The sequence below is a fragment of the Oreochromis aureus genome, linkage group 3, assembly GCF_013358895.1.
Source record: "Oreochromis aureus strain Israel breed Guangdong linkage group 3, ZZ_aureus, whole genome shotgun sequence".
Lineage (NCBI taxonomy): Eukaryota > Metazoa > Chordata > Actinopteri > Cichliformes > Cichlidae > Oreochromis > Oreochromis aureus.
This window is the reverse complement of record NC_052944.1, coordinates 42140509-42164868: the sequence shown is the minus strand read 5'-3', so window position 1 is coordinate 42164868 and position 24360 is coordinate 42140509. Positions and strand designations below refer to the sequence as shown.

Genomic DNA, 24360 nt, shown 5'->3' with positions numbered 1-24360 from the left:
TGACTTGCTAACTCTTTGTCTCTCTCTTTTATTTTTGTATTTTTTCACTAACAACTAAATACCCCTCTTTTGGCCAGATGGTGGTGCTACAGGTTTACAATCCAAAAGGCTCTGAACCATGCAATTGGATTGCAAACATATTACAACCATCAGTTCACTGGATCAAACATTTAGCCTTTTTTAAAATTCTTTCCTCAGTTTTCCTTTTAAATATCATAGATCACACTTCTATAAAAATACTATATATACTCTATTCCCCTACTACTGCATAATCTAGAAGTTAAGAAGGTGGCACTAGGACTTTTGGTGTAATTTCAAACACATTTGAAACATTTATCACATTCAAATTTATAATGTTGTGCATTTTGAGATATGTATGGATGACAGTTATGCTATTATAGTTCAGTCACTTTGCTATACTGCTACTTTATGAGCTCAGGTTCAGTTTTCTGAGTCAGCACAGATATAGATATGAGAGTCGCGTAACCTAACTCTAAACCCAGGGTATACAGGTTCAGTGAATGTGGTGTTGAAGGTGTGGAGGTGGACCAGTGTGCCAGAGATTATGTTATAGAAGGACACGGTGCCCATAGGACAGTCCACATACACTGCTACTTTGTGACAGGCAGAGGAGGAGACAGGGATGGCTCTTGATTTGTAATTGTGAGTTGCAAAGTATTCACCCTCATCACAGTACAAACACCAGGACTGATCAGTTTTGCCAAACCTGCTGTCATCACCGTTTCCTTTCCGTTTGATTCCTTTGTAAGCCACTGCAATATGAACCTCTCCACTCCACTCAACCTCCCAGTAACAGCGACCCGTCAGAGTGTTGGTACACAGCAGCTGAGGCCAATGATCAAATCTGTCATCATTATCAACATACTGCTGGTCCTCTTCTACATGCACCACCTTCCTGTTGTTGGCAGACAGTTTGAGTTTTCTGTGTATTGTGTTTGGATCCAGGTTTAGTTCACAGAAATCTAATGGAAAAAATATGAGGAGAAGATATGCAATCAGTTTTTAGAACACTAATCATTCAGTCATTCAAACTACAAGAGTTACTGTGCTATATAGGCTGAAGACATTTTGGAATTAAAGGAATGCAATCATGAATAGAGAGCAAGAAAATTTAGACATCTACAGTACCGAACTGCAGCATGCAGTGATTGTTTAACTACAAGCCTGAAATCTTCACATCTCAGGGTCTACTACAAAAATTACTTACCACCTCACAGGATGGTTCGTCATGGGATTGTGTTGTTTGTCTTATACTTGATGATGAATATCACCTTTAGCAATCAATGAAGTCAAGTTCACATCCAAGAATCCACTTTTTAATTTCACATCTGAAGTTTGCTGTTATTCCCCTTAGGGTGTTCTTGAAAACTCTACTACTTAAGAACTTCCACTCTATAGAATTGTGGTTTCATAGAGTATCCACTGAAAACTGAATTCCCAGATAATGAGGCCATATAGAGCTATGGCCATGTGTCAACAGTAGATTTTTATGAGTGTCCGTCAATGTTGAAGTTACGACTGTTACATTACTGGTTTCCAAAACGGGTTGTAGACATCGAATGTCACTTCTCCATGGTGAAGATTCCCAAAGTAACATGTGAGATAAGACACTTTAACTAATCTCCTGTAAAGTAACTAACCTCTTGAAAAGGAGCAGGATGTTAACTCTGGACTGAACATCCCTATCTTGTTAGTATCCTCTACGCTGTTTTTGCCCCAAGTGGGTCCTCAGATGGGTTTAATTGGGATGGACATTTCTCTCAAGCTAGTGTTCTGTTATTGGACTAATGGGCTATTAATAGTTTGACCACAACAAACAGCTCTGGTGAAGAGAAGGGCTGAGCTGTCAGATGATCACCACCTGATGGTGAGTTTGATCAAATGGTTGGATACCAAACAGGCTTGGCACAGTGAAGAGGTCTAAGCACCGCTGTCTAAGAGAACCTCAACTTCCATTTGGAACTCTACATTAGACTTTACCCGGGCTGTCCTTTTCATGGAGTCTATTCATGAAAATAGAATCCATGAAATCCATGGCAAAAGATTTGTAGATTGGTTTATAGATTATGTCTGCATTTAGTGGATGACATGGTCATGTTGGCTTCATCAGGTGGTTACTTCCAATTTGTAGAGGATCAGTTTGCAGTCAAGTGTGACGATAAGTGGAGTGAGGATGTGTGAACCTCCAAGTCTGAGGCCGTGGCTCTAAGATGCAAATCATTTAGACACTTTCAGTGCCAAATGAAAAGTTTAAGTATCTCTGGAACTTGTTGGGAAGATTGGAGGACACTCTTAGCCAGTTCTCTGTGTATCTTCTTCAGTGATGTAGACACTCTACTGGCCCTGGTTTTCACGTCAGTCCATGAAGAACAATATCCAGCTGGTAAAGTGACTTTTTATGTTTGTACAGTAGTGACATTTTACCTATGTAAAGCTTTCTTGGAACTGATTGTTTCTATACCTTTGCTGTGGCTGTATTTTTTAAAAACTGATCATTTCAAATATACATATATAAAGAGGATATATAAAGTGTACTACAGTTATACTACACAATACAACTGGGTTTAAATGCAAGCTGTCAGTGATTTATTGCCTGGATTTAAAAACACACTTACATTTTCTTAAACCTGGTTTCAGCCATTGTACTCCACAAGGCTCCATCCTGAAATTAAAAAAAGGGACGGTGTCAGAGTAGCTCATTCTTATCCAGCAAACAAAGAAAATAGTTCCTGTTTCCATCCCTCACTTGCACAAAGTGTCATTCTTTTGTTTTATTCTGTACCTGTTTTGTTATAAGCATATAAAACAAAATGTACATTTATTAATTACATTTACATTGTCTTGCCTTTACAACTTTGCATTGTATTGCCTAGTAATAACACTATGGTGTAGGCTTACAGTATGATAGAGGTAATGTTTGTAGCCCTACCTCGACTTCTCCTTACCTGAGGGTTTCCAGTTTCCACTGCGGATCCTGCAGTCAAGTCAACAGCAGCTTCATTCCTGAGTCTCCTAGATGATTGTAGCTCAGGTCCAGCTGTCTCAGATGGGAGGGGTTAGAGCTCAGAGCTGAATTGAGGAAAGCACAGCCTTTCTCTGTGATCAGACAGCCTGAAAGCCTGCAAATATAATACAACACATGGCACACAGTCTGAGTGAACTACATTTAATTTATTTGTTTGTCATTTAAAACAAAGATTATTTCAATTAATGAAATGTCAAAATCTTAAACAAGTAGTAAGATGATCTAACCTGAGGATTTGAAGTGTGCAGTTTGGACTTTCAAGGCCAGCACACAACAACTCCACTCCTGAGTCCTGAATGTTGTTGTTACTCATGTCCAGCTCTCTCAGTCTAGAGGACTGGGATCTGAGAACTGATGATAGAGCTTCACAGCTTTTCTTTGTGAGGTTACATCCACTGAGCCTGAAAATATATCAGTGGAAAACTTAGAAAACATCTGTGATGTTACCAAATTCCTGGAAGAGCACAGATGTGAAGCATGCCCCGACCTGTTTCACACTGGTTACACACTTACAGAACTTTCTTGGAGGCTTTGACCACTGGCAGCAGCCTCAAAAAAGCCTCCTCTGAAGCTGAGTATTCCTTCAGATCAAACTCATCCAACTCTTCTTCTGATGACAGCAGGACGAAGACCAGAGCTGACCACTGAGCAGGAGAAAGATCAACTATGGACAGGCTACCTGAACTCAGATGACGTTGGATCTCCTTCACTAGAGAGTCATCCTTCAGTTCATTCAGACAGTGGAACAGATTGATGGTTTTTTCAGGAGAGAGATTCTCATTCAGTTTATTTTTCATGTACTGAACTGTTTCATGATTGGTCTGTGAGCTGCTTCTTTTCAGTGTCAGGAGGCCTTGTAGGAGCGTCTGATTGGTCTGCAGTGAAAGACCAAGGAGGAAGCGAAGAAACAAGTCCAAGTGTCCATTTGGACTCTGTAAGGCCTTGTCCACAGCACTCTGATAGAACTGTCTTACTGAAGACTCGTCAGTCTGCACTGAGGCTGTTTCTTCTTCTTTCAGCAGGTTGATACCAGAGTTGGTGAATGTCAGATGGAAATGAAGAGCTGCCAGAAACTCTTGAATGCTCAAATGGACAAAACAGAACATCTTATCTTGATAGAGCCCCTTTTCTTCTTTAAAGATCTGCGTGAACACTCCTGAGTACATTGAAGCCATTTGGACATTAATGCCACACTCTGTCAGTTCTGATTCATAGAAGATCAGGTTGCCCTTCTGCAGCTGCTCAAAAGCCAGTTTCCCCAGTGCTTCAATCATCTTTTTGTTCTCTGGGCTCCAGAGAGGATCTGTCTCAACTCTCCCATCGTATTTAATGTTCTTCACTTTGGTCTGAACAACTAGGAAGTGGATGTACATTTCAGTAAGGGCCTTTGGCAGTTCTGGTTTTCTGGTTTTTAACACACTCTCCAGAACTGTGGCGGTGATCCAACAGAAGACTGGGATGTGACACATGATGTGAAGGCTTCTTGATGTGATGATGTGGGAGATTATGCTGTTGGCTTGCTTCTCATCTGTGAACTTCTTCCTGAAGTATTCTTCTTTCTTTGGGTTAGTGAACCCTCTGACCTCTGTTACCATGTCCACACATTCAGTAGGTATCTGATTTGCTGCTGCAGGTCGTGTGGTTATCCAGATGTGAGCAGAAGGAAGGAGATTCCCCCTGATAAGGTTTGTCAACAGCACATCCACTGATGTGGACTCTGTAACATCAGTCAAGTTGTCAGTGACATGGAAGTTCAGAGGAAGTCGACACTCATCCAGACCATCGAAAATAAACACAACTTTGAACTTTTCAAAGCTGCAGATTCCTGCTTCTTTGGTTTCAGTAAAGAAGTGATGAACAAGTCCCACTAAGCTGAACTTTATATCCTTCAGGAGATTCAGCTCTCTGAATGTGAATGGAAACATGAACTGGGTGCCCTGGTTGATTTTACCTTCAGCCCAATCAAGAGTGTACTTCTGTGTTAGGAATGTTTTCCCGATGCCAGCCACTCCCTTCGTTAGCACTATTCTGATCGGTTTATCTCTTTCCTCAGGTGAGGATTTAAAGATGTCTTCACATCTGATTGTTGTTTCTGGTTTTCTGGAAAAAGTTTCAATCTGTCTGACTTCATGGTCATTATTGACGTCCCCAGCTCCTCCCTCTATGATGTAGAGATCTGTGTAGATCTGATTCAGAATGGCTGGGTTTCCTGGTTTAGCAATCCCCTCAAACACACACTGGAACTTCTTTTTCAGGCTCGATTTAAATTTTAATTCACAATCTGGACCAGGGTATTCTTAAGGAAAGCACAATAAACAAAAGTATTAGAATTTCAATAAAATAATAATAATAACTAAAAATTAATAGTTTTCGAAAAGAAATTCTCTTACTGCTCAGCAGACGGGCAGCCAGCTGTTCCTGTTTCATTTTCTGCAAGAAGTTAACTGTGATCTTCAGAAATGCCTCTCTACTGCTTCTCCTCTGCTCCTTATCCCCACTGTCCAACATCTCCTCATCCTCTGTCTGACTCTCTGATGATTGTGTGTAATCTGGATTCAGTTCATTCTGTGCTTTCTTTAGCTCATTTTTCACAAAAATTATTATTTTGTCCTCCAGCAGCTGTTATAAAATGAACAGAAAAATGCAAAAATAATAGAAAATCAATGTTGCAAGACAAACACATAATCAAATGGTCTAAAAAGCACAGAGAGATAAATTAAGGGAAATGAAGGGATTTTCTTATTTTCTGTGTATTTGCAGACCTTAAATATGGAATTCAATTCAGTTTGATGTTGCTGGGCAGGCAGAGAATTGGAAACATCTGAGCTGTCCTGTTCGTCTCTGTGTGGGCAGCATAAACGAGCATCACCAAGCATTTATTTTAAACACAAATACTTTACAAACAGTAGTCAATTATATATTTTGTTCTGTTGTGATATTCCTTCCATCCATCCATCCATCCATCCATCCATCCATCCATCCATCTTCAGCTTATCTCGGGCCGGGTCACGGGGGCAGCAGCCCAAGCAGAGAAGCCCAGATCTTCCTCTCCCCTCCATCTGTCGATCTCCCGCTCCCTTCTCCCATCACTCATGAACAAGACCCCAAGATACTTAAACTCTTCCACTTGGGGCAAAAACTCGTCCCTGACCTGGAGTTGGCATTCCACCCTTTTCTGGCTGAGGACCATGGCCTCAGACTTGCAGGTGCTGATTCTCATTCCCGAGGCTTCATACTTGGTTGTTCCAAAATCTGTTCCAAAGCGAGCTGGAGGCCATAACCCGATAAAGCCAAATGAGATATCTCTGCTTATCTCTGCGAAAAGCAGAGATAAGATTCTGACACCACTCAAGTGAAAGCCTTCTGTCACTTGATGCCTACTATGCCTAGAAATTCTGTCCATAAAAATTACGAAAAGACTAGGTGACTAAGGGCAGCCCTGGCAGAGCCCATCACCCACCACCCACCAGGAATAAGTCTCACTTATTGCAGGCTATGTGGACCAAGCTCTTGCAACAGTTGTAGGCCTCCTTTTTTAGTTTGGTGGCTCCCCTCACCTCTGGTGTCCACCATTTGGTTTGGGGGTTACCACCATGACAGGCATCAATCACCTAGTGGCCACAGCTCAGTGCAGTTTCTTCGGCAATGGAGATGCTGAACATGGTCCATTCGGACTCAATGTCCCCAGTCTTCCTCGGAATGCTGTTGAAGTTCTGCTGGACTTGTTCGTTGAAGATCTCGTGGACCAGGGCCTCTGCTAGGCATTCCCAGCACACCCTCACTATACGTTTAGGCACGCCGGGTCTGTCCAGCGTCTCCCCCACCACCACCACCACCACCACCTGATCCAACTCACCACCAGGTGGTGATCAGTTGACAGTTCAGCCCCTCTCTTTACCCGAGTGTCCAGAACATATGGCCTTAGGTCTGGTGATATGACTACAAAATCGATCATCGACCTGTGGCCTAGAGCGCCCTGGTGCCACATGCACTTATGGACATTCTTATGTTCCAACATGGTGTTCGTTATGGCCAAACTGTAGTTTGCACAGAAGTCCAACAACAAAACACTGCTCAGGTTCAGATCCAGGAGGCCATTCCTCCCAATTACGCCCCCCCAGGTCTTGCTGTCTTTGCCCACATGAGCACTGATGTGTCCCAGTAGGGTCCCCAGCATCCTCCAGTACCCCACCCAGGGACTCCAAGAAGCCTGAGCACTCTGAACCGCCACTCGGCGCATAAACGGAGATGATGGTCAGGATACGTTCCCCGACCTGGAGGCACAGGGAACAAACTCTCTCGTCCACTGGGAAAAACCCCAACATACAGGCAGCAAGCCGAGGGGATACCAGGATACCCACCCCAGCCCGCCACCAGGGGCAAACACTAAACCAAAATATCATAAATAAGCAACTGCATTAATTTTTCACAGGAAACTAAAAACATAAAGATACTTAAGAAAAGTCCATTAACGTTAACTTTTAGATCATAGTGATAAATTTTTCTCACATTTTTTTCATACCTGTATAAAAAATCTATTTGGGGGTTACAACATGGTTTTAGAGTTTATGTGAACATTCGCATTGCATTAGTATATAAGCAGACAGAACATTTAAAAAAGGGGAGACCAGAGGAGAATCCAGTAGCTGTTCAATTGTAATGGACAATTGTAAGGTACACTTAAAATTGATCTGTATCTTACTTTCTAACAGCAGAGGGCTTTCGTCGTTTAAAGTTAATGGGGTCATTCATAGACCAGTCACTTGTCATGGACACAAAGCTGGATTCACCTTCTATGTGAGGTACAGATGTAGGTTCGGGGCCAGATTTCTGATGGATTCTGTTGGAAACAGAGAGAAAGACCATCAGAAACGGAAACAAAGCTCATAGCTTTCACCTATGAAAATGACAGGACAAACTAATAACATAAAGGAATATAGCAATCATATAAATGAAACTCTTCACACTTAATGATTGTTTTTCTTTTCTGTTAATACTATACACTAATAATGCTAAATATGATGGTAATGTATAAGAAAAACGTAAGTTTCAAACCCACAACACTATATTAATGTTTCTTTAAATATTATTAAATAAAAGAGTCTTAATAATTTGTAGGTATTTTTGTGTTACTATGGTACACTCCTCTGCTTTCCTTACTGGCCTTGAAGTGGCAGTCCATATTTTGATGTTGTTCACCTTAACTGCTACTTTTCTATGGCCAACAATGTGTAGCCAGGAGTGTAGTCCTCATGCCCTTCTACCTGGTACTTTTACATGTTGCCTCAAGATTTTGAATGAGAATATATAGTAATAATAAACCTTTTTATAAAATCTTGAGTCAGTCTTCAGTTCCTGCTCTGTCTTAAATGATTGGTAATAACACAAAAGTCTATAATGTATAAATAAAACACTGACAGCAGTGCTGAACAGCATATTGTAGGATTAAGATTGACGATTAGTATCAATAAGAACTGTGATGTGAGCTGAATGTGATACCTTTTCATGTTGGTAAAACCAGTGGCTACCTGATCAAAGAGAGAAGGCAAAAATCATTTTTAATATTACAGCTGCAGTATCTCACCTTTAATGTTTCAGTGTACTGTCAAAAATAGATGTGAGAAATCACAGAGGGAATGATGGGCCTTTTCTTGACATATCAACATGCCAGCAGACAACAAATTTAATTATGATGAAGATGAAATATTAGAGGTTTTCATTAAAGTTCAAACCAAGTCAAAGGTCTACTTACTCAACATCTTTCCATAAATGCTGTTGAAAATGTTGGTACTCAGTGATCAAAAATTTGAGTGACATATAGATGTGTATGTGAAGAGACATGTTGATTCTCTTACAATCTACTAGATATTAGTGATATGTTGTACAACTTAAAAACACTTTGGATTTAAGCAAGAAAATTACCATGATTATTCTGCATCAGCCATTTTATTAGAGAGAGAAGACCAACAATATCTATAACTAATTTTATTATTCTATTCAATTTACATTGCACATAAAGAAAGGAATATATGGGTCCAGGAGCCATTTAAAATGTATAAAATGCAGGACTTACAGTAGGGATTCCCCTAGCCTAAATCTGATTCTTCCATATAAATTAGTGTCCATGTTCTTTCTAGTGCTCTTACATAGTGCAGCACTCTAATATAATTTGTTTGTGGTTCTAGGTTTATGTTACTCAAACCACAGGTTCACCAGTAATGTGAGGTACTTCAAGTACATTTAAAATGACATATATTTAGCTAAAGCCACCAACCCCACTGAAAATAGTTCCATCATTCAGAGATTCTTGAACACACGTAAACAATTTCTTTAGTAAAAATAATTTATAGTTACCCGATGTTCACCACTGTATCCTTCACCCTGCAGCTCACTTCCTTTTTTGCATAAACACCAAACCAAAGAAAGAAGTGAGCTTCCTTGTTTGTCCAGTCTGACTGGTTGAACAGTGATAGGCGTATCAGGTTACAGGTGAGTTCTGGTAGTGTTGTTTTTATGTTTTAAACCTGAGCACAGTGAGCTGAATTTCATCCTCTCCCCACCTGCTTTATATTAGAATGTAACTCATTTGCCACAAACAGAAACAAGAAGAGGCGAAGCAGAAAAAAATGCTGACAGACATCAATTTCAAATTTTCTAGACCAGACACCCATTGATAATAATAATTATTAATAATTATTATTAAGAATAATAATTATTATTATTAATATTAATAATAATTATTATTATTATTATTAATATTAATAATAATAATTATTATTATTAATATTGCTAGCTCCTTCAAATACTTCGACACAATTTGCAGCTTTTTAACTGATACCGGTGTGTGCAAAAGATTATACAATAATGAAACTGTTTCACACAGTCAAATGTGACATGAGAATAGTCCAAAAGAAACTAGTTTTAAGAAACGATACCAAAGTTGGTGTGTTTCTGAGAGACAATCAGAGTAGACAAGGGCCAGAGACCTATATTGTGAAGCCAGATTTTAGCTTATCCAAGTAACTTCAGCGTAAACCCTGGGTTAACTTAATGAATTGATAACTAGCTTTGTGTTACCATTTAACCTGATCACCACTATTAGGGTAAATGAATCTAGATAAGGGGAAGATATCCTGAGTATGCTAACTAACTTCATAGTATAGGGCCCTGATCAAATCAATGAGTCAGTTCAATGAAATGGAGACTCATCTACCTATCCTTTAACATCATTTCTCAACAAAGTCATGTGACTGATCCCAGCAGGCTTTGAACAGCACCAATATAAACACCCAGGTAAAGACCCCTCCCCTTTTTTGTTAGCTTGCGTCTTTTCTGCAACCTATGAAGAAGCTGTTTGTTTTTACTTCCTAAAGGAATTGTTGCATTATTTGTGTATTCATTTCTTTCAAGTGCTTAGTTTTTTTGTATCTGCTGTTGGCCGAGCCCGTAAGTAAGTACTGTCAAAAATGTCCATAAATTAAAGTGAGCATGTGATTGATTACTATTTGCAGACATATTGTTTTTTAGCAGTCTTTCTTTAATTACCCCCCCTTGATACATTTATGCTCACTCAATTCTGTTTGTTTGCACTGATTAACTAATTGCTAGCAATTGAATGCAACAGTTGGGCATGATTTGCTTTTTTCCTGTGCACATGAAATGCAATGGAAAATAAAGTTCTTCAACACTGATTGTTAAGACAGCAGTTCCTGTTGTGCAGCTGGGGGGATTGTTTAGCCTAAATCAGGTGTGGCTAATTAAATTTCCCAGTGAGCCGCATGAGAAACTGGCACTGTTGTGGAGGGCTGTGTATTGTGTATAATTGTTTTTTTTGATTTTATTTTTGTTGCTTGAAATTCTGTGAAACACTTTGAATGGTACCAGTTAAATGTAGATTGCATTGCTATTAGATACCCGATTAGCCAGTGTATATGCTATAGTAGTAATACTGAAGGTGTAACAAGACAAACTGAAGGGCTTTAGTTTGACGGCTTGCACTAAAGTGGCTATAGGAAGTTGTATAAGGATGATTTTATTCTGCTAGCTGTACTGACTGAACTTTGTGTTCATGACTCTTCACCTCTGTCTTTTCACAGGCAGAAGATGACCTGCTGGACCGTGCTTCTGTCATGTTACGGCTGTGTGCAGACAGGAATAGGACCCAAGGTGCAGACTCCGGAGACAGTCATGAACTCAAAACAGCTTTATTGCTGAACAAAGAATATCTACAAAACCTAAACTGAGAAGAAACTAACAAAACATACACAGGGAGCCACAGGGAGATTCACACAGCATGAGGGACGACGCGACACTGACTCAAAGAAACACAGGGTTTAAGTACACTGGGAAGTAACGAGGGGAATGAGACACAGAAGGAGGGCACAGCTGGGAGAAATCAGAACTAACGAGACAAGGGAGCAAAGCAGGACACATTCACATAAGACCCGGACCTTCAAAGTAAAACAGGAAGTAACACAGACTGAACTTACAGACACAGACTCACAGGCAAGCACTACAGAGGGAACAGAGGTGGGAACAGGGCAGACACAGACACTGACTGGACACGAGGATATAGCCGACAGGGGAGACAGCAACTAAGGATAACACAGAGACATAAACCATCAGACAGAACTTCAAAGAAACCAAAGACTAGAAATGATAAATATAATAAACTCAAAACCCTGGGTCAACGACCCAGGCATCCTAACAGTACCCCCCCCTAAAGGGCTGGCTCCCAGATAGCCCAAACCTAAACACCAAAACAAAAACAACCCAACCAGGGCGGGCGGTGGGGAAACAGGACGGAGGGCTCAAACAAACCAAACAAGGAGCCAGAAACAAAAAAGGTGAAAACACCGGAGCCCAGAAAGCAACATAACAAAACATAGGCGCACGACAGGCGCAGGCGGCCAGGAAAAACAGGTCACACAAAGGTCAGGGGGCCGGTCAGGGGGCTGGCCCGGAGGACGACGACCCAAGAGTCCAGAAAAAAGTTCAGGAGGCCGGCCGGGCGGGAGGCACCGGCGGCGACGGAGCAGGTCAGGAGGCCGGCCGGGCGGGAGGCACCGGCGGCGACGGAGCAGGTCAGGAGGCCGGCCGGGCGGGAGGCACCGGCGGCGACGGAGCAGGTCAGGAGGCCGTCCACGACGGCGAGGACGCCCAATCATCGGCTTGGAAAGTGGCCAGAAAGGACGAGCAGGCCGGACAGGACGAGCAGGACGAGCAGGACCAGGACGTGTAATCAGAGGCCTGGAAGGAGGCCGGCGCTGTAGAGGCGCAGGATGTGGTCCGGACGTCGGCGTGGCCGAGGCAGGACCAAGCGAAGCTGTAGCCGAGGCCAGACCGGACGAATTGCAAAGACTCGGAGGCCGGACCGGGCGAAGGCGAAAACTCGGAGGCCGGACCGGGCGAGGGTGACGCTGCAGGCGACGCTGAAGCTGGACCAGACGACGGCGGAGCTGAAGCCGTAGCTGGACCAGGCGAGAACGAAGCCGTAGCCCTAGCTGGACCAGGTGACGGCGTGGGAGCCGCAGGTGGTGGCACTGCAGGCGACGGCGTGGGAGCCGCAGGTGGTGGCACTGCAGGCGACGGCGTGGGAGCCGCAGGTGGTGGCACTGCAGGCGACGGCGTGGGAGCCGCAGGTGGTGGCAATGAAGGCTGGACGGGCCCTTCGGACCCTCCAGCGGGAACAGAAGGCTGGACGGGCCCCTCGGACCCTCCAGCGGGAACAGAAGGCTGGACGGGCCCCTCGGACCCTCCAGCGGGAACAGAAGGCTGGACGGGCCCCTCGGACCCTCCAGCGGGAACAGAAGGCTGGACGGGCCCCTCGGACCCTCCAGCGGAGGCAAACAAAGGCTGGCGCGGTTCTCCAGAACCCCCAGCGGGAACAGAAGGCTGGACGGGCCCCTCGGACCCTCCAGCGGAGGCAGACGAAGGCTGGACGGGCCCCTCGGACCCTCCAGCGGAGGCAGACGAAGGCTGGACGGGCCCCTCGGACCCTCCAGCGGAGGAAGACGAAGGCTGGACGGGCCCCTCGGACCCTCCAGCGGAGGAAGACGGTAACTGAGCAGGCGACTGAGCTGAGAGGTGAGCTAACGTTTGAGCTATGGATAGAAGTTTAAGTTCTATTGACTGTTGTAACGATGGTAGTAATGGTGGGTTAGGTGGTGGATTAGCAGTAAGCTGAGCTAGTTCCCCTGAGCCTCCGGAACCTGAAGAAAACTGCTGGACGGGCTCACCTGAGCCTCCAGCGAGGTCAGAAACAGGTGCAGGTACCTGCCGGATACCGGCCTCTCCCACCCGAGGAGAAGGTACGGGTGCCGCGACAGGCACCGGAGCAGGGACCAGCTGGACCTCAGCCTCCCTCACCTGAAGCACTGAAACAGGTGCAGGGGAATGCTGGGCCCGAGCCGCCCTGGGAGCAGGAACACAACTGGGCGAAGGAGCAGGGTCAGAAAACACAGAATCCTCTAAAATGTTTTTTAGCTTCCTACCACCACCATGTGTAATAGTCTTAACAGTCTCAGTTTTAGCAGTGTTCATATGATTGTCTTTTTCCAGCTTAGAGGGAGCAGAATGAAAACAGTCATTATAACTCACCACGGGGAGTGGCTCAGCAGAGACAGAGTGGCGACTGCGTGAACGTCGCTTTCTCCGGGAAGTGGGAGGTGGCAAACTGGGCTGCGAACCCTCCAAAAGACCGGGCTGCGACGAGGAAGCAGAGAGTTTGTGAAGCTCAGAACGTGGCAGACCCAAAACAGAGCGAAAGGATTGCAGCGGAGTGAGTCTACCGTCCGGCGTCACGTAATCCCTCTTCCTCCGCCGCTTAACCTTCTTGTCGGACTGGTAATCCAGGGGTGGAGGCGGAGGTGTAGCGACTGGAGAGAATGAGCACGTGCTCAATCTGATCGCCCGAGGCATAGGCGCCGGCTCGGCCGTGGCCATGGCAGTTTGGAGGCTGCGGGGCCCTCCGAAAGCCAAACAAGACCCATAGAAGGGTGACTGGAGCTCCTGGGCATGCTTAGCCTCCTGCCTCACGCTCTCCTTGAGGAAGGCAGAAACTGCGGGTCGCCGATACCAAACGGAGTCTGCTGGGTCCATAGTATTGTCGCGTCGTTCTGTCATGTTACGGCTGTGTGCAGACAGGAATAGGACCCAAGGTGCAGACTCCGGAGACAGTCATGAACTCAAAACAGCTTTATTGCTGAACAAAGAATATCTACAAAACCTAAACTGAGAAGAAACTAACAAAACATACACAGGGAGCCACAGGGAGATTCACACAGCATGAGGGACGACGCGACACTGACTCTTCTTCTTCTTCTTCTTCAGTCAAGTTTAACGGCAGCTTGCATCCAAAACTGTTGCATTACTGCCATCTCCTGGCTGTTAATCGTCCGTCACTCCTGAATCCTTAGATCCTCTTGATGAGACCAGTATTTCTCAAAAAACGAAAAACCACCACTTTCCCTTCACCATGACTTAACTCATTAACCACTTGTTCAAACGTAAGTTCCCTTCCACCACTCATTTCACCCCACATCACCCTCCTGTGCCTTGCATACTTCCTACAACTAAGGAGTACATGCTCAACCGTCTCCATATCAGTGCACCCATCACACAACCCAGTCGGCGACACTGACTCAAAGAAACACAGGGTTTAAGTACACTGGGAAGTAACGAGGGGAATGAGACACAGAAGGAGGGCACAGCTGGGAGAAATCAGAACTAACGAGACAAGGGAGCAAAGCAGGACACATTCACATAAGACCCGGACCTTCAAAGTAAAACAGGAAGTAACACAGACTGAACTTACAGACACAGACTCACAGGCAAGCACTACAGAGGGAACAGAGGTGGGAACAGGGCAGACACAGACACTGACTGGACACGAGGATATAGCCGACAGGGGAGACAGCAACTAAGGATAACACAGAGACATAAACCATCAGACAGAACTTCAAAGAAACCAAAGACTAGAAATGATAAATATAATAAACTCAAAACCCTGGGTCAACGACCCAGGCATCCTAACAGCTTCTCTTCTTTCTGGCTTTTTTAATCTGTGGTTGGTTTATGCCTTCATTTGAAATTAAAACACACTGAACATTACAGGATTATCATTGAAAATAAATTATAGAGTGTGATTTTGTGATTGATTTGGCATTGTTTTATATTGCATTATCTGTGAAATAACTCATAAATAATTCCAGCAACAATTCCATAACAATATGCATGAACAATTGCAGTAATGCTCAGTGGGTTTGATCGAATTTCTGTCTCCTCAACAGATTACAGCTTGGTAAGATGTCAATTAAACAGCACTGGTAGGTTGAGTAGAAGCTTCCCTTATTTATTTTAGACAGATGGCCACCATAGTTGCATGGCCAGTTGTTGAGCTAGATTTGTAATTTTGTCCTAAAAGTGTCAACATGTTTGTCCTTACAGAAGCAGCTGAACTAGTGATGGTAAATTTGATTCTTTTTACTGAATCGAGTTTTAATGAGTCACTCACCAAAGTGAATCGGGTTTTTTGAGTCATTTGAGTCACTGAGTCAGTTGACCAGAGAGTGCAAAAAATGTACATTTTCACTCAAACTTAATTTGTTTCTCTTTTAATGTAAATCCTACTGCTAAGATGAGTGATTCTTAAAGAAAACAACTATTTTATATAGCAAAAAAGAGCAAAAGAATTTCTAAAGGGAACATTTCTTTTGTTTATTTTTATTTTATTAGTATTTTCCTTACATGTGTCAAATATATATTTTCTCATCTAAATGTCCACTGGCGCTGTGAGCCAGGGGGCGGTAGTGCGCCTTAACATTGGTTTCCAACCAAGAAGAAGAAGAAGAAGAAGCTGCGAGCCAGGAGGGAGGGGGTGAGTGAGTGAGTGAGTGATTCGTTCGCTCTATGATTCAGCACAGGAGGGAGGGGGTTAGCGAGTCATGAGTGATTCGCTCGCTCTATGATTCAGCACAGGAGGGAGGGGGTGAGCGAGTCATGAGTGATTCGCTCGCTCTATGATTCAGCACAGGAGGGAGGGGGTTAGCGAGTCATGAGTGATTCGCTCGCTCTATGATTCAGCACAGGAGGGAGGGGGTGAGCGAGTCATGAGTGATTCGCTCGCTCTATGATTCAGCACAGGAGGGAGGGGGTGAGTAGCTCAAATGTGCTGTTAGCATGTTAGCAGAGCGATGCTACTGTGAACCGAGGAGCTATTGTCTTGATGTGAGCTTCTACTTAGGGTTTTTTCTTCCAGTTCAGAGCAGAAATGTTTTTGTTAAGATACTGGATGTTGTGTTTTTCTTCACAATTTGAATTATAAGCTAGATATATTTCTACTAATGAAATTAGTTTGCTAACAGCAACAGGGATGAGTCAGTGAGTCAGTTGCGCTTGTGAATCATGATTCATGAGTCAGTAAAGTGATTCTCGAGTATTGAACGATTCGTTCATGATTCGCGCATCACTAAGCTGAACAACCTGAAAAGCCAGCTGAGAGTTCACAGACAGACAGTTGGGATGCAAAGAGCCCTTATGGTGTGATAATAGTTGGAACCATCTTACTGGCCATCTGTGCTTTGTTTTATGCACCTTTATTTAAGAGGGAATGGAGAAATAAGCTGTTACAGAACTGCGCAGAGCCAGAACCTGTGCCTAATGATAGAGGACGTGATTTCTATCAGCTGGACGCGTATGAGCTTCAAGGCTTGGTGCAACAGCCACTAATCTTACAATTCCCCGTCTTTCACTTTAAAGTGTCAATGGAGACCTTTTTTTTTGTATTTGTTTTTTGTTAGGTTATGCCTCACAATAATTTAAGTTTTATCCATCAATTGGATTCTTTGGACAATACTTCTGGCCTTTTAAATGCACAGCCTTCCTGAATGTACACTTCCAATATGTGGATTTTAAATAAACTTTTTAATACTGCTGGTAAATACAGAAGTGTATTACAAAAATTCAGCACAAGTGGACAAGTGTCAAAAAACTCCACATACGCGAATTAAATGGCTCTTGCAGAGTCTCACCACAAATATGTGTATTTTACCAGGTTTTAACAGAAACCTGGTAAACAACCCGGTCTGTAATGTGTGTTTCTAAAGTCGCAGGGCTGGTGATACAGGGATGCATTTTCAGACCACATGAACAAAAATGGGAACTCAACCATGAATCTGTGTGGAACAGGAACTCTGTAAAGCATGGGTAGAGCATGTCATCTAACAATGGGAAGGTTGGTGGTTCAATCCCTGGCTGCAGTGTGCAAGAGATGTAACTCAAAGTTGCTCTCTGATGCATTAGAGCTTGACTGTTAATCTACGCTTACGGGAAAAAAAGTGCTTTTGTGAATTAGGCAAGTTGGATAAAACTCTTTGAGTACTGAGAAAAGCACTATATAAGAACCAGTCCATTGTTGTGGAAGTTTTCCATTAAAATAAAGCCTGCAGATGAGTGGTGAGCGGTAGCCAACATTCTTTAATCAAAACACACAGAACTGAAAACCAAGCTTGTGGAGAGCCTGCATGACCACGGGGCAGGGTCAGCAGAGTCTCACTGAGCCTAGCATGGCTCTCAGTTAAATACCTTCTCCAGGAACAAAAGGCAGTACACAGCTGTTTCACACCTTAAGGTTCACACTCCCTTGCTACCTCCCAGAGTCCTCGAAGAGACAAAAGATTCCTTCCTGTGGAGTGGTCTGCTTCCCCCAACTTCCTAAGTAGACCCCCACCATTTGTCTTACAGTATGGGTGTCAGACATGTTAAAATCCAATGGCACCAAGGCATTACAATAATGTGATTAGTACATAAGTGAAAGAAATTCCATTACAATCCCACCCTTTGATTCTTAAATCAAGAATCACATTAATACCAGAATTTCTTTCCCGACATTCTGTAATCACATCAACATTATTGTACACTTAAAGGCGTTTCACACTGTGTATCCTCACCTCACTGTTCTCCCACCACCCTTTGTTCATCTTTAATCCTCCCCACCATCTAAGCTCTCACATGCAAATGGCTACAACAATGATACAGAGGAAAGGTCTTCTCCAGAGTGTCAAAGTACTTTGCATGGCAAAGTGAAACAGCATTAGGTGGTCATTCTCAGTCCCAGTCATGGCTCCTGGTGTCTGTGCCATTTACAGAGTCATAATTCCAGCGCTGATCTCCCTCTGCGCTGTCACTTTTGGAGCTTGGCACACTCTCTCCATCCCTTGATTTCTGTTCCAACGCAGCTGTAGATTTAAGGCAGAGCACGTCGTACACCTTAGTTGTCTTCCTCAACGTCAACGGCGAAACTCTTTCATTTTATTTTAAGATTTTGCTGTGCGAAATCTCCTCATGACAATCCTTTGGAAGCCCAGTGGTGCAGCCCACTGTTGTTTGTCTGCTGTCCTGCAGATGGTCCCTGCTTCTCACTGGTCCTGTTGAAGCGTTCTCTCCCGGTCGTGGTCTATATCTGCACTTCAGTCTCTTCTTCCATATCTCTCATGTCACGGTCTCTGCAAATCGGCTTCTCCCCTGGAGTAGTTTCACTCCAGGCCCTGTCATAAGAGAAAACATTAGCCAGTGGTGTGTCCTGCTGTAAATCATGTGATTGGATCACATGATTAACCCTCTTTTGTGGAAAAAATAGATGTTAGCGCAGCGCATCTGTATGCACACTTTCTCACAGTGACCTCTGCACTGTAAACAATACAAGGTCATGAATAACACACCGCTGGTAAATTCACAAAGACACAGAAAGTGGCAATTAAAAGGTTAAATCAGCACGGCCCAAAAGCCCATGCAACCTGTTGCTGTCACCTTTCTGCTCCTGTAAAAGAAACATACATACATACATCCACCCTTTTGTCACTGTCTGGGTGGAGGTGCAATCTTGCATACTGGTGTCAAGTCAGTCAAGCTTTTGTCAGTCCAGTCAGTCCCCATTTTTATTTGCTGACAGTAGAACCTCGTGACGCAATAAGTTTCTACTGCCAGCAATGACGTCATTTCAAAAAAAGAAAAAAGAATTCAGACTGGATTACCTCGCTGAATCCTGTTTGGCAGGGACTTGTTTTCTGATTGTCCCAAATAAGTGGCTTTCTCCCGAGCCCATTCTAATTTTTGGAGAAACTCACTTGCGATTGTTCAACATGTTGTGTAGCGCTTTCGATCCCGATATTGCAGGCCTGCTTCAAAAGAGAAAATTGCCAAACAAATATCTCAGTGCACTGTTAAAAATCAAAAAATATGAAGGCCTCTTTTTAGAAGTTGTCTAAGCATGCTCTCTCAGAATTATAGATCAAAACAAAGCTAATTGGCAGTTTCAAAGTGGTACCAAAGGAAAATGCAAAATCCCCAAAACTTTCATCCACCAGTCACACACCTCACACAGCAATATTCTATTAGATAATGAGTTTTGTTTTCCCCCATGTACCCAGATGTGTGTCATGATAAGACCTCCCCCACACATCAGAAACAAGAAACTCATTAATCTATTAGTCTCCACTCATCTGACCCCCCTGCAGCATTCTGTTCACCCCTGCAATGATTCAATCATCCTTCCCCAAAATAATACTAGTTCACTAGTCTATGTATCACTTCTTAACCCACTAAGTGAACCGGACAAGATGATGGTAACAGAAACGCCTGCTTAAAATGCTATTTGGTCTTCATGAGCTTCATTGCATGTGTGTTTGTGTTAGTAGGATTAATGCATTTTTCTGTTTGTGTAATTTTTGTGTACCTCTCCTCTTTGCGGTGCTCCAGACACTTTTCAGTTCTCCACGCAAGGCAGTAGTTTTTTCTTCCCAGTTTCCTAAACCCAAATTTCATTTCCCACACTTAAACAGCCTTCCTCCATGTTCTCCGCTGCTCCTTCCACTGTGGTCTCATCTCATCTCTCCCCCCTTGCAGCAGTCCAGTGAGAGTCAGTTGTCTTTCAGCTTTGTCCTGTGTTCCACTGTCTCATCTTGCCATTTTGCTCCAAATGTGGCAAATGTCCAACTCAGACAGTCTTTTCAAAGGTCCATTTACACACAGTGAAGTTGCAGCTTGTTGGAAATGCACATCCATCCATCCAGTCATGATGATGCCATTTTTCTCCTTGCTGTCGCTGTCTTGCACAGCTGCTGCTGCAACTTTTCTTCACTGCTCAGGACACTGCTGTGAGCTCCTGATATCCATCTCATTGTTCTGGAACTGCATTTCTTGTCTTCAGGGAGAGAATCTTGGAGCTTGTGTTCTCAGGATGACAAACACATGGAAGTTAAGCTGTAAAACAATTCAGCCAAAACTTGGCTTGAGTGTTTCTAATGATGTTAACCTATAGTTTTTTCCCGACTGCTGCACGTGGAAAATTGATCAGGGTCTGCTCTTCACCTGCAAGTGACACACTGAGACATTTTGATCATTCTTATCACTGCTTAAAACAACACATCTCCTCTCTCTGGTTCTGAAGTCCCCTTTCTTAAAAACCCAGAGAGATTGTAGTTGTTCTACATTGAAAATCACCAAACCCTCTTCCTATTTTTTTTTACTTATTTTCATCAACAATTCTGCTAATTTTGTGTGTGTGTCCACCCTAGGGGAGCTGGTGGCCTGCAGTACCACCGTCTTCCGCTAGTTGGAGACGAGACGACTTTTACAGAAATTTCTACACTCCTCTCTTTTTTTTTTCTTTTTCTTGTTTTGTTCCCCATTTTTCACTGTTTTTTTTACACACACATCAACTTTTCCCACACAACCATTCTCTGCAATCTTACACACCACACATTTACTCAGTTCTTACCATACAGTCAAACATTGAGTTTTGTCCCTGGCCGCCTGGTGGAACGTCTGCCGCAGTCGCCTCTCGAGCCGCTAATCCGGCTCCGCTGACTGCCCCTGGAATCTAGATTCTCTTCCTACTACACGAGGCGTCCCCCGTGAGGTTCCTTGCCTTCTACGGACCAAGGAACGAACACCGCCACCCCCAGTCTCCTTTGAAGAAGTTAGGATCTTTTAGAAGACGCTAGGGATGTCACTCCGTGATTCTACACGAAGACTCTCCGTGATTCTACACGAAGACTCCCTCGGAGCTCTTGCCCTGGAAGGTCGTAACACACCTTCTTGGGCTCCCTGAAGGCTGCAACACGCTCACCTCCTCGGCCAGACACAAAACTCTAGTGACTTGTTACAAGTTAGCTATCACTCACCCATCTGCAGGAGTCCCCTCAAAGTCGATGGTCTCGGTGGTTGCTGAAACACGCGGCTCCGTGACTCCTCCATTTCCTTTGCTTCAACAGCCGGTAGGACAAAGGTACCTTTTCCCTCAGGGGTGATCAGCCCGTCCACGGAACCGTTGTTCAGCGACCACACGGACCACCCTGCTCGCAGCGCCATTCTGTTGTGGAAGTTTTCCATTAAAATAAAGCCTGCAGATGAGTGGTGAGCGGTAGCCAACATTCTTTAATCAAAACACACAGAACAGAAAACCAAGCTTGGTGGAGAGCCTGCATGACCACGGGGCAGGGTCAGCAGAGTCTCACTGAGCCTAGCATGGCTCTCAGTTAAATACCTTCTCCAGGAACAAAAGGCAGTACACAGCTGTTTCACACCTTAAGGTTCACACTCCCTTGCTACCTCCCAGAGTCCTCGAAGAGACAAAAGATTCCTTCCTGTGGAGTGGTCTGCTTCCCCCAACTTCCTAAGTAGACCCCACCATTTGTCTTACAGTATGGGTGTCAGACATGTTAAAATCCAATGGCACCAAGGCATTACAATAATGTGATTAGTACATAAGTGAAAGAAATTCCATTACACCATTTACCAAACACCTTGCTTTTAGAGCAATGACCTATCAAAACATTAGGCACATGGCTTAACTTGCCCCAATCTTGGGGTAAAATGGACCCTACAAGAGTAAATAAAATTACACATTCAGGCTTGATAATTTCAAACTTTATTGAGCCTTCAGTTCAATAAAGCTAAAAATACATACTTTTAACTAAAACCAGACATTTGTTTCCTGTTTATACTATGGAAACATTTTCAGTAAATATTAAATTGTGATTTTAGTGTGTTAGCTACAGATGAACAGGAGGACTCAGAACACAACTCCCCCCAAAAGGCCATGGGTAGTGTAGTAGGCTGTCATACTGAAAAAAATAACACGTGTTGTACAGCTCTCTCCATGTTCTTTCGTATGATATTTCATACTATATCAAATGACATTATGGTTAAAGTTTTTTTTTTTTTTCATGGTAGACTGCTAACAAGGGTCCAGGTCAAATGTTCAGGCGTCCTAGGTACTCATGTCCCCAGAAGCATATTATATTGTGAAGTTTGAAGACGATTCATAAAACATTGTGGGTAACATAAGCTTTTTACAAATTTTCACATTTGGCATGATCTTTATGTTGACCTCATTTTCACTAAAATTAAAACCCCTCAAACTGTTATTGGTATCTACCATCACAAAATGATGTGATATAATCAGGGGTGCACATAAGTGGTCCGCAGGTGCGCATTCGCTGTCAAAATAAAAGACGCGCACCAGATAAGAAGTTGCAACGCGCGTTTGCTTACATAAGACTTTCTGGAGGAGGACAGACATTTGTTTAGAACTCTTAAAGATGTCGAAGAAGCAAGCTCCTTTAAGCAATTACTTTGGTGTTCCTCCACCTCCAAAGAAATGTCAGAAGGAGTCCAAACCGCAAAAGAAACGCGTATTCTCGGAAAAGTGGTTGCAGGAGGTGAGCTGGCTTCAAACAAATGATGAACGCACAGAGATGTGGTGAAGAATATGCCGTGAAAATCCCACTCTAGCGGACAAAAACAGTGCCTTTTATATGTACGCAAACAAGCGTTGCAACTTCTTATCTGGTGCGCGTCTTTTATTTTGACAGCAAATGCGCATCTGCGGACCACTTATGTGGTCTGGATATAATATAATACTGACTGCGGAAGCTAGACTGCTGACAAACAGACAAACAGAACCAACTACATATTTCCTCCCTTGGGAAGACTAATATACGTATGGAGCTCAGGCTCATTACCATTAAAAATGTGATGAGCATTTGCTAGTCTGGCATAACTTGGTCTTGGGATTTCTCCTGTCTTATGGTACTGTGCCACAGACCAACTCGACCTCTAATCTGACACTTGCATTGCCGCTCTGCTTAGATCATCTAGGAATGCAGAGCCTTTATTTGTCTTTTGTACTGTCTGGCCATCTTTAGCTTTTCTGTAGAATACTGGAAATGAACACTTAAACGCACACGTTTCTAGGCACATAGTCTACATAAACTCTTTGGGGTTATATTTCAGCCACTGACTCAAATTGCCTTAAGATCACTGTCACATTTTACCCTAAAACCTCATTTTGACCTCATTGGTTCAGACAATGACTCAGATCCACTATTATGTTAAGATTGTGATCTAGTTTTGTAGCTTAACCTGACTTAAGTTAACATGTAAAATGAGGTAAACTATTTCTTTAACAATGATGACTTGGAATGACAAAAATGATTGCTGATCAATCTTTCCATGTGTTTGACTCTAAGAAAGGTTGATGAGTATTGTGAGCTATTCCTCATTTGTGTTTGTGTGGTCACATGATTACATTTGTTTGTGGTTACCTAGATACAGGAAGTGGTTTAATTGCTGGCATGACTCCCCTACATGATTTCTCCATTTTATTGTTCAAGATGGAAGATCAAACTTATTTTCCACCTTGTCAAATGCAGGACTAAGATCCAGTAATAAAAGTACAGCAGAGTCACTATTAACAATATATAAAAGGTCAATTAAAACTCTTAGTCTCTTATTTTAGTAAATACAGATGTTACTCTTTTTATAATTCACATTTCAGCTGTAACACTAATAAGGTAGAAAACGGTGAGAATCCAGAGACTTCTGTGATTTATGTCCAACCTTTTTCAAAAGGTGAGAAGGACCTGCTCAGTGCCCGTCACTGAGCTGCTGGATTTGCTGGATTTCGCTTCAGACAGCAGCGGGAAGCAGAAGCACATGCATGTTCCTCATTCCACTTTCTTGAGCTTGCACTTTGCTTCCATTCTTTGTTTCCACTTAATCCTTGAGACTGAAGTGTTACTGCAGTTTTTCTAAGTAATCATCTTCATCCTGATGAGATCGGTCTCTCCCAGGAGGACAATGACCCATATCCAGTGAGCTCACTGACTTAGAAAATACTTTGGCCTTCACAGTGATCAGACGATCTCTATCCAAGTTCCAGAGCCCTGAAGAATCACTAACAAGGAATACAGAAGCTATTGTATGACTGAGTGTACTACAGTCATACAATTGTCCCCTGTCTGTATAGAGTA

At 43.3% G+C, this 24360-nt stretch overlaps 1 protein-coding gene across 1 annotated transcript; it reads right to left on the bottom strand.

The window, feature by feature from the left end:
- Nucleotides 1–893: 893 nt before the first annotated feature.
- On the bottom strand, nucleotides 894–9425 carry LOC116328914 (NACHT, LRR and PYD domains-containing protein 12-like). The gene is made up of 10 exons (XM_039610285.1): nucleotides 9401–9425; nucleotides 8546–8574; nucleotides 7749–7886; nucleotides 5809–5887; nucleotides 5437–5665; nucleotides 3560–5342; nucleotides 3274–3447; nucleotides 2967–3140; nucleotides 2637–2683; nucleotides 894–983 (listed from the first exon to the last, which is right to left on the bottom strand). Exons 2-8 carry the CDS (start codon nucleotides 8551–8553, stop codon nucleotides 3002–3004), a joined length of 2550 nt encoding a protein of 849 aa, XP_039466219.1. The 5' UTR covers nucleotides 8554–8574; nucleotides 9401–9425; the 3' UTR covers nucleotides 894–983; nucleotides 2637–2683; nucleotides 2967–3001.
- Between the last annotated feature and the right edge of the window lie 14935 nt (nucleotides 9426–24360).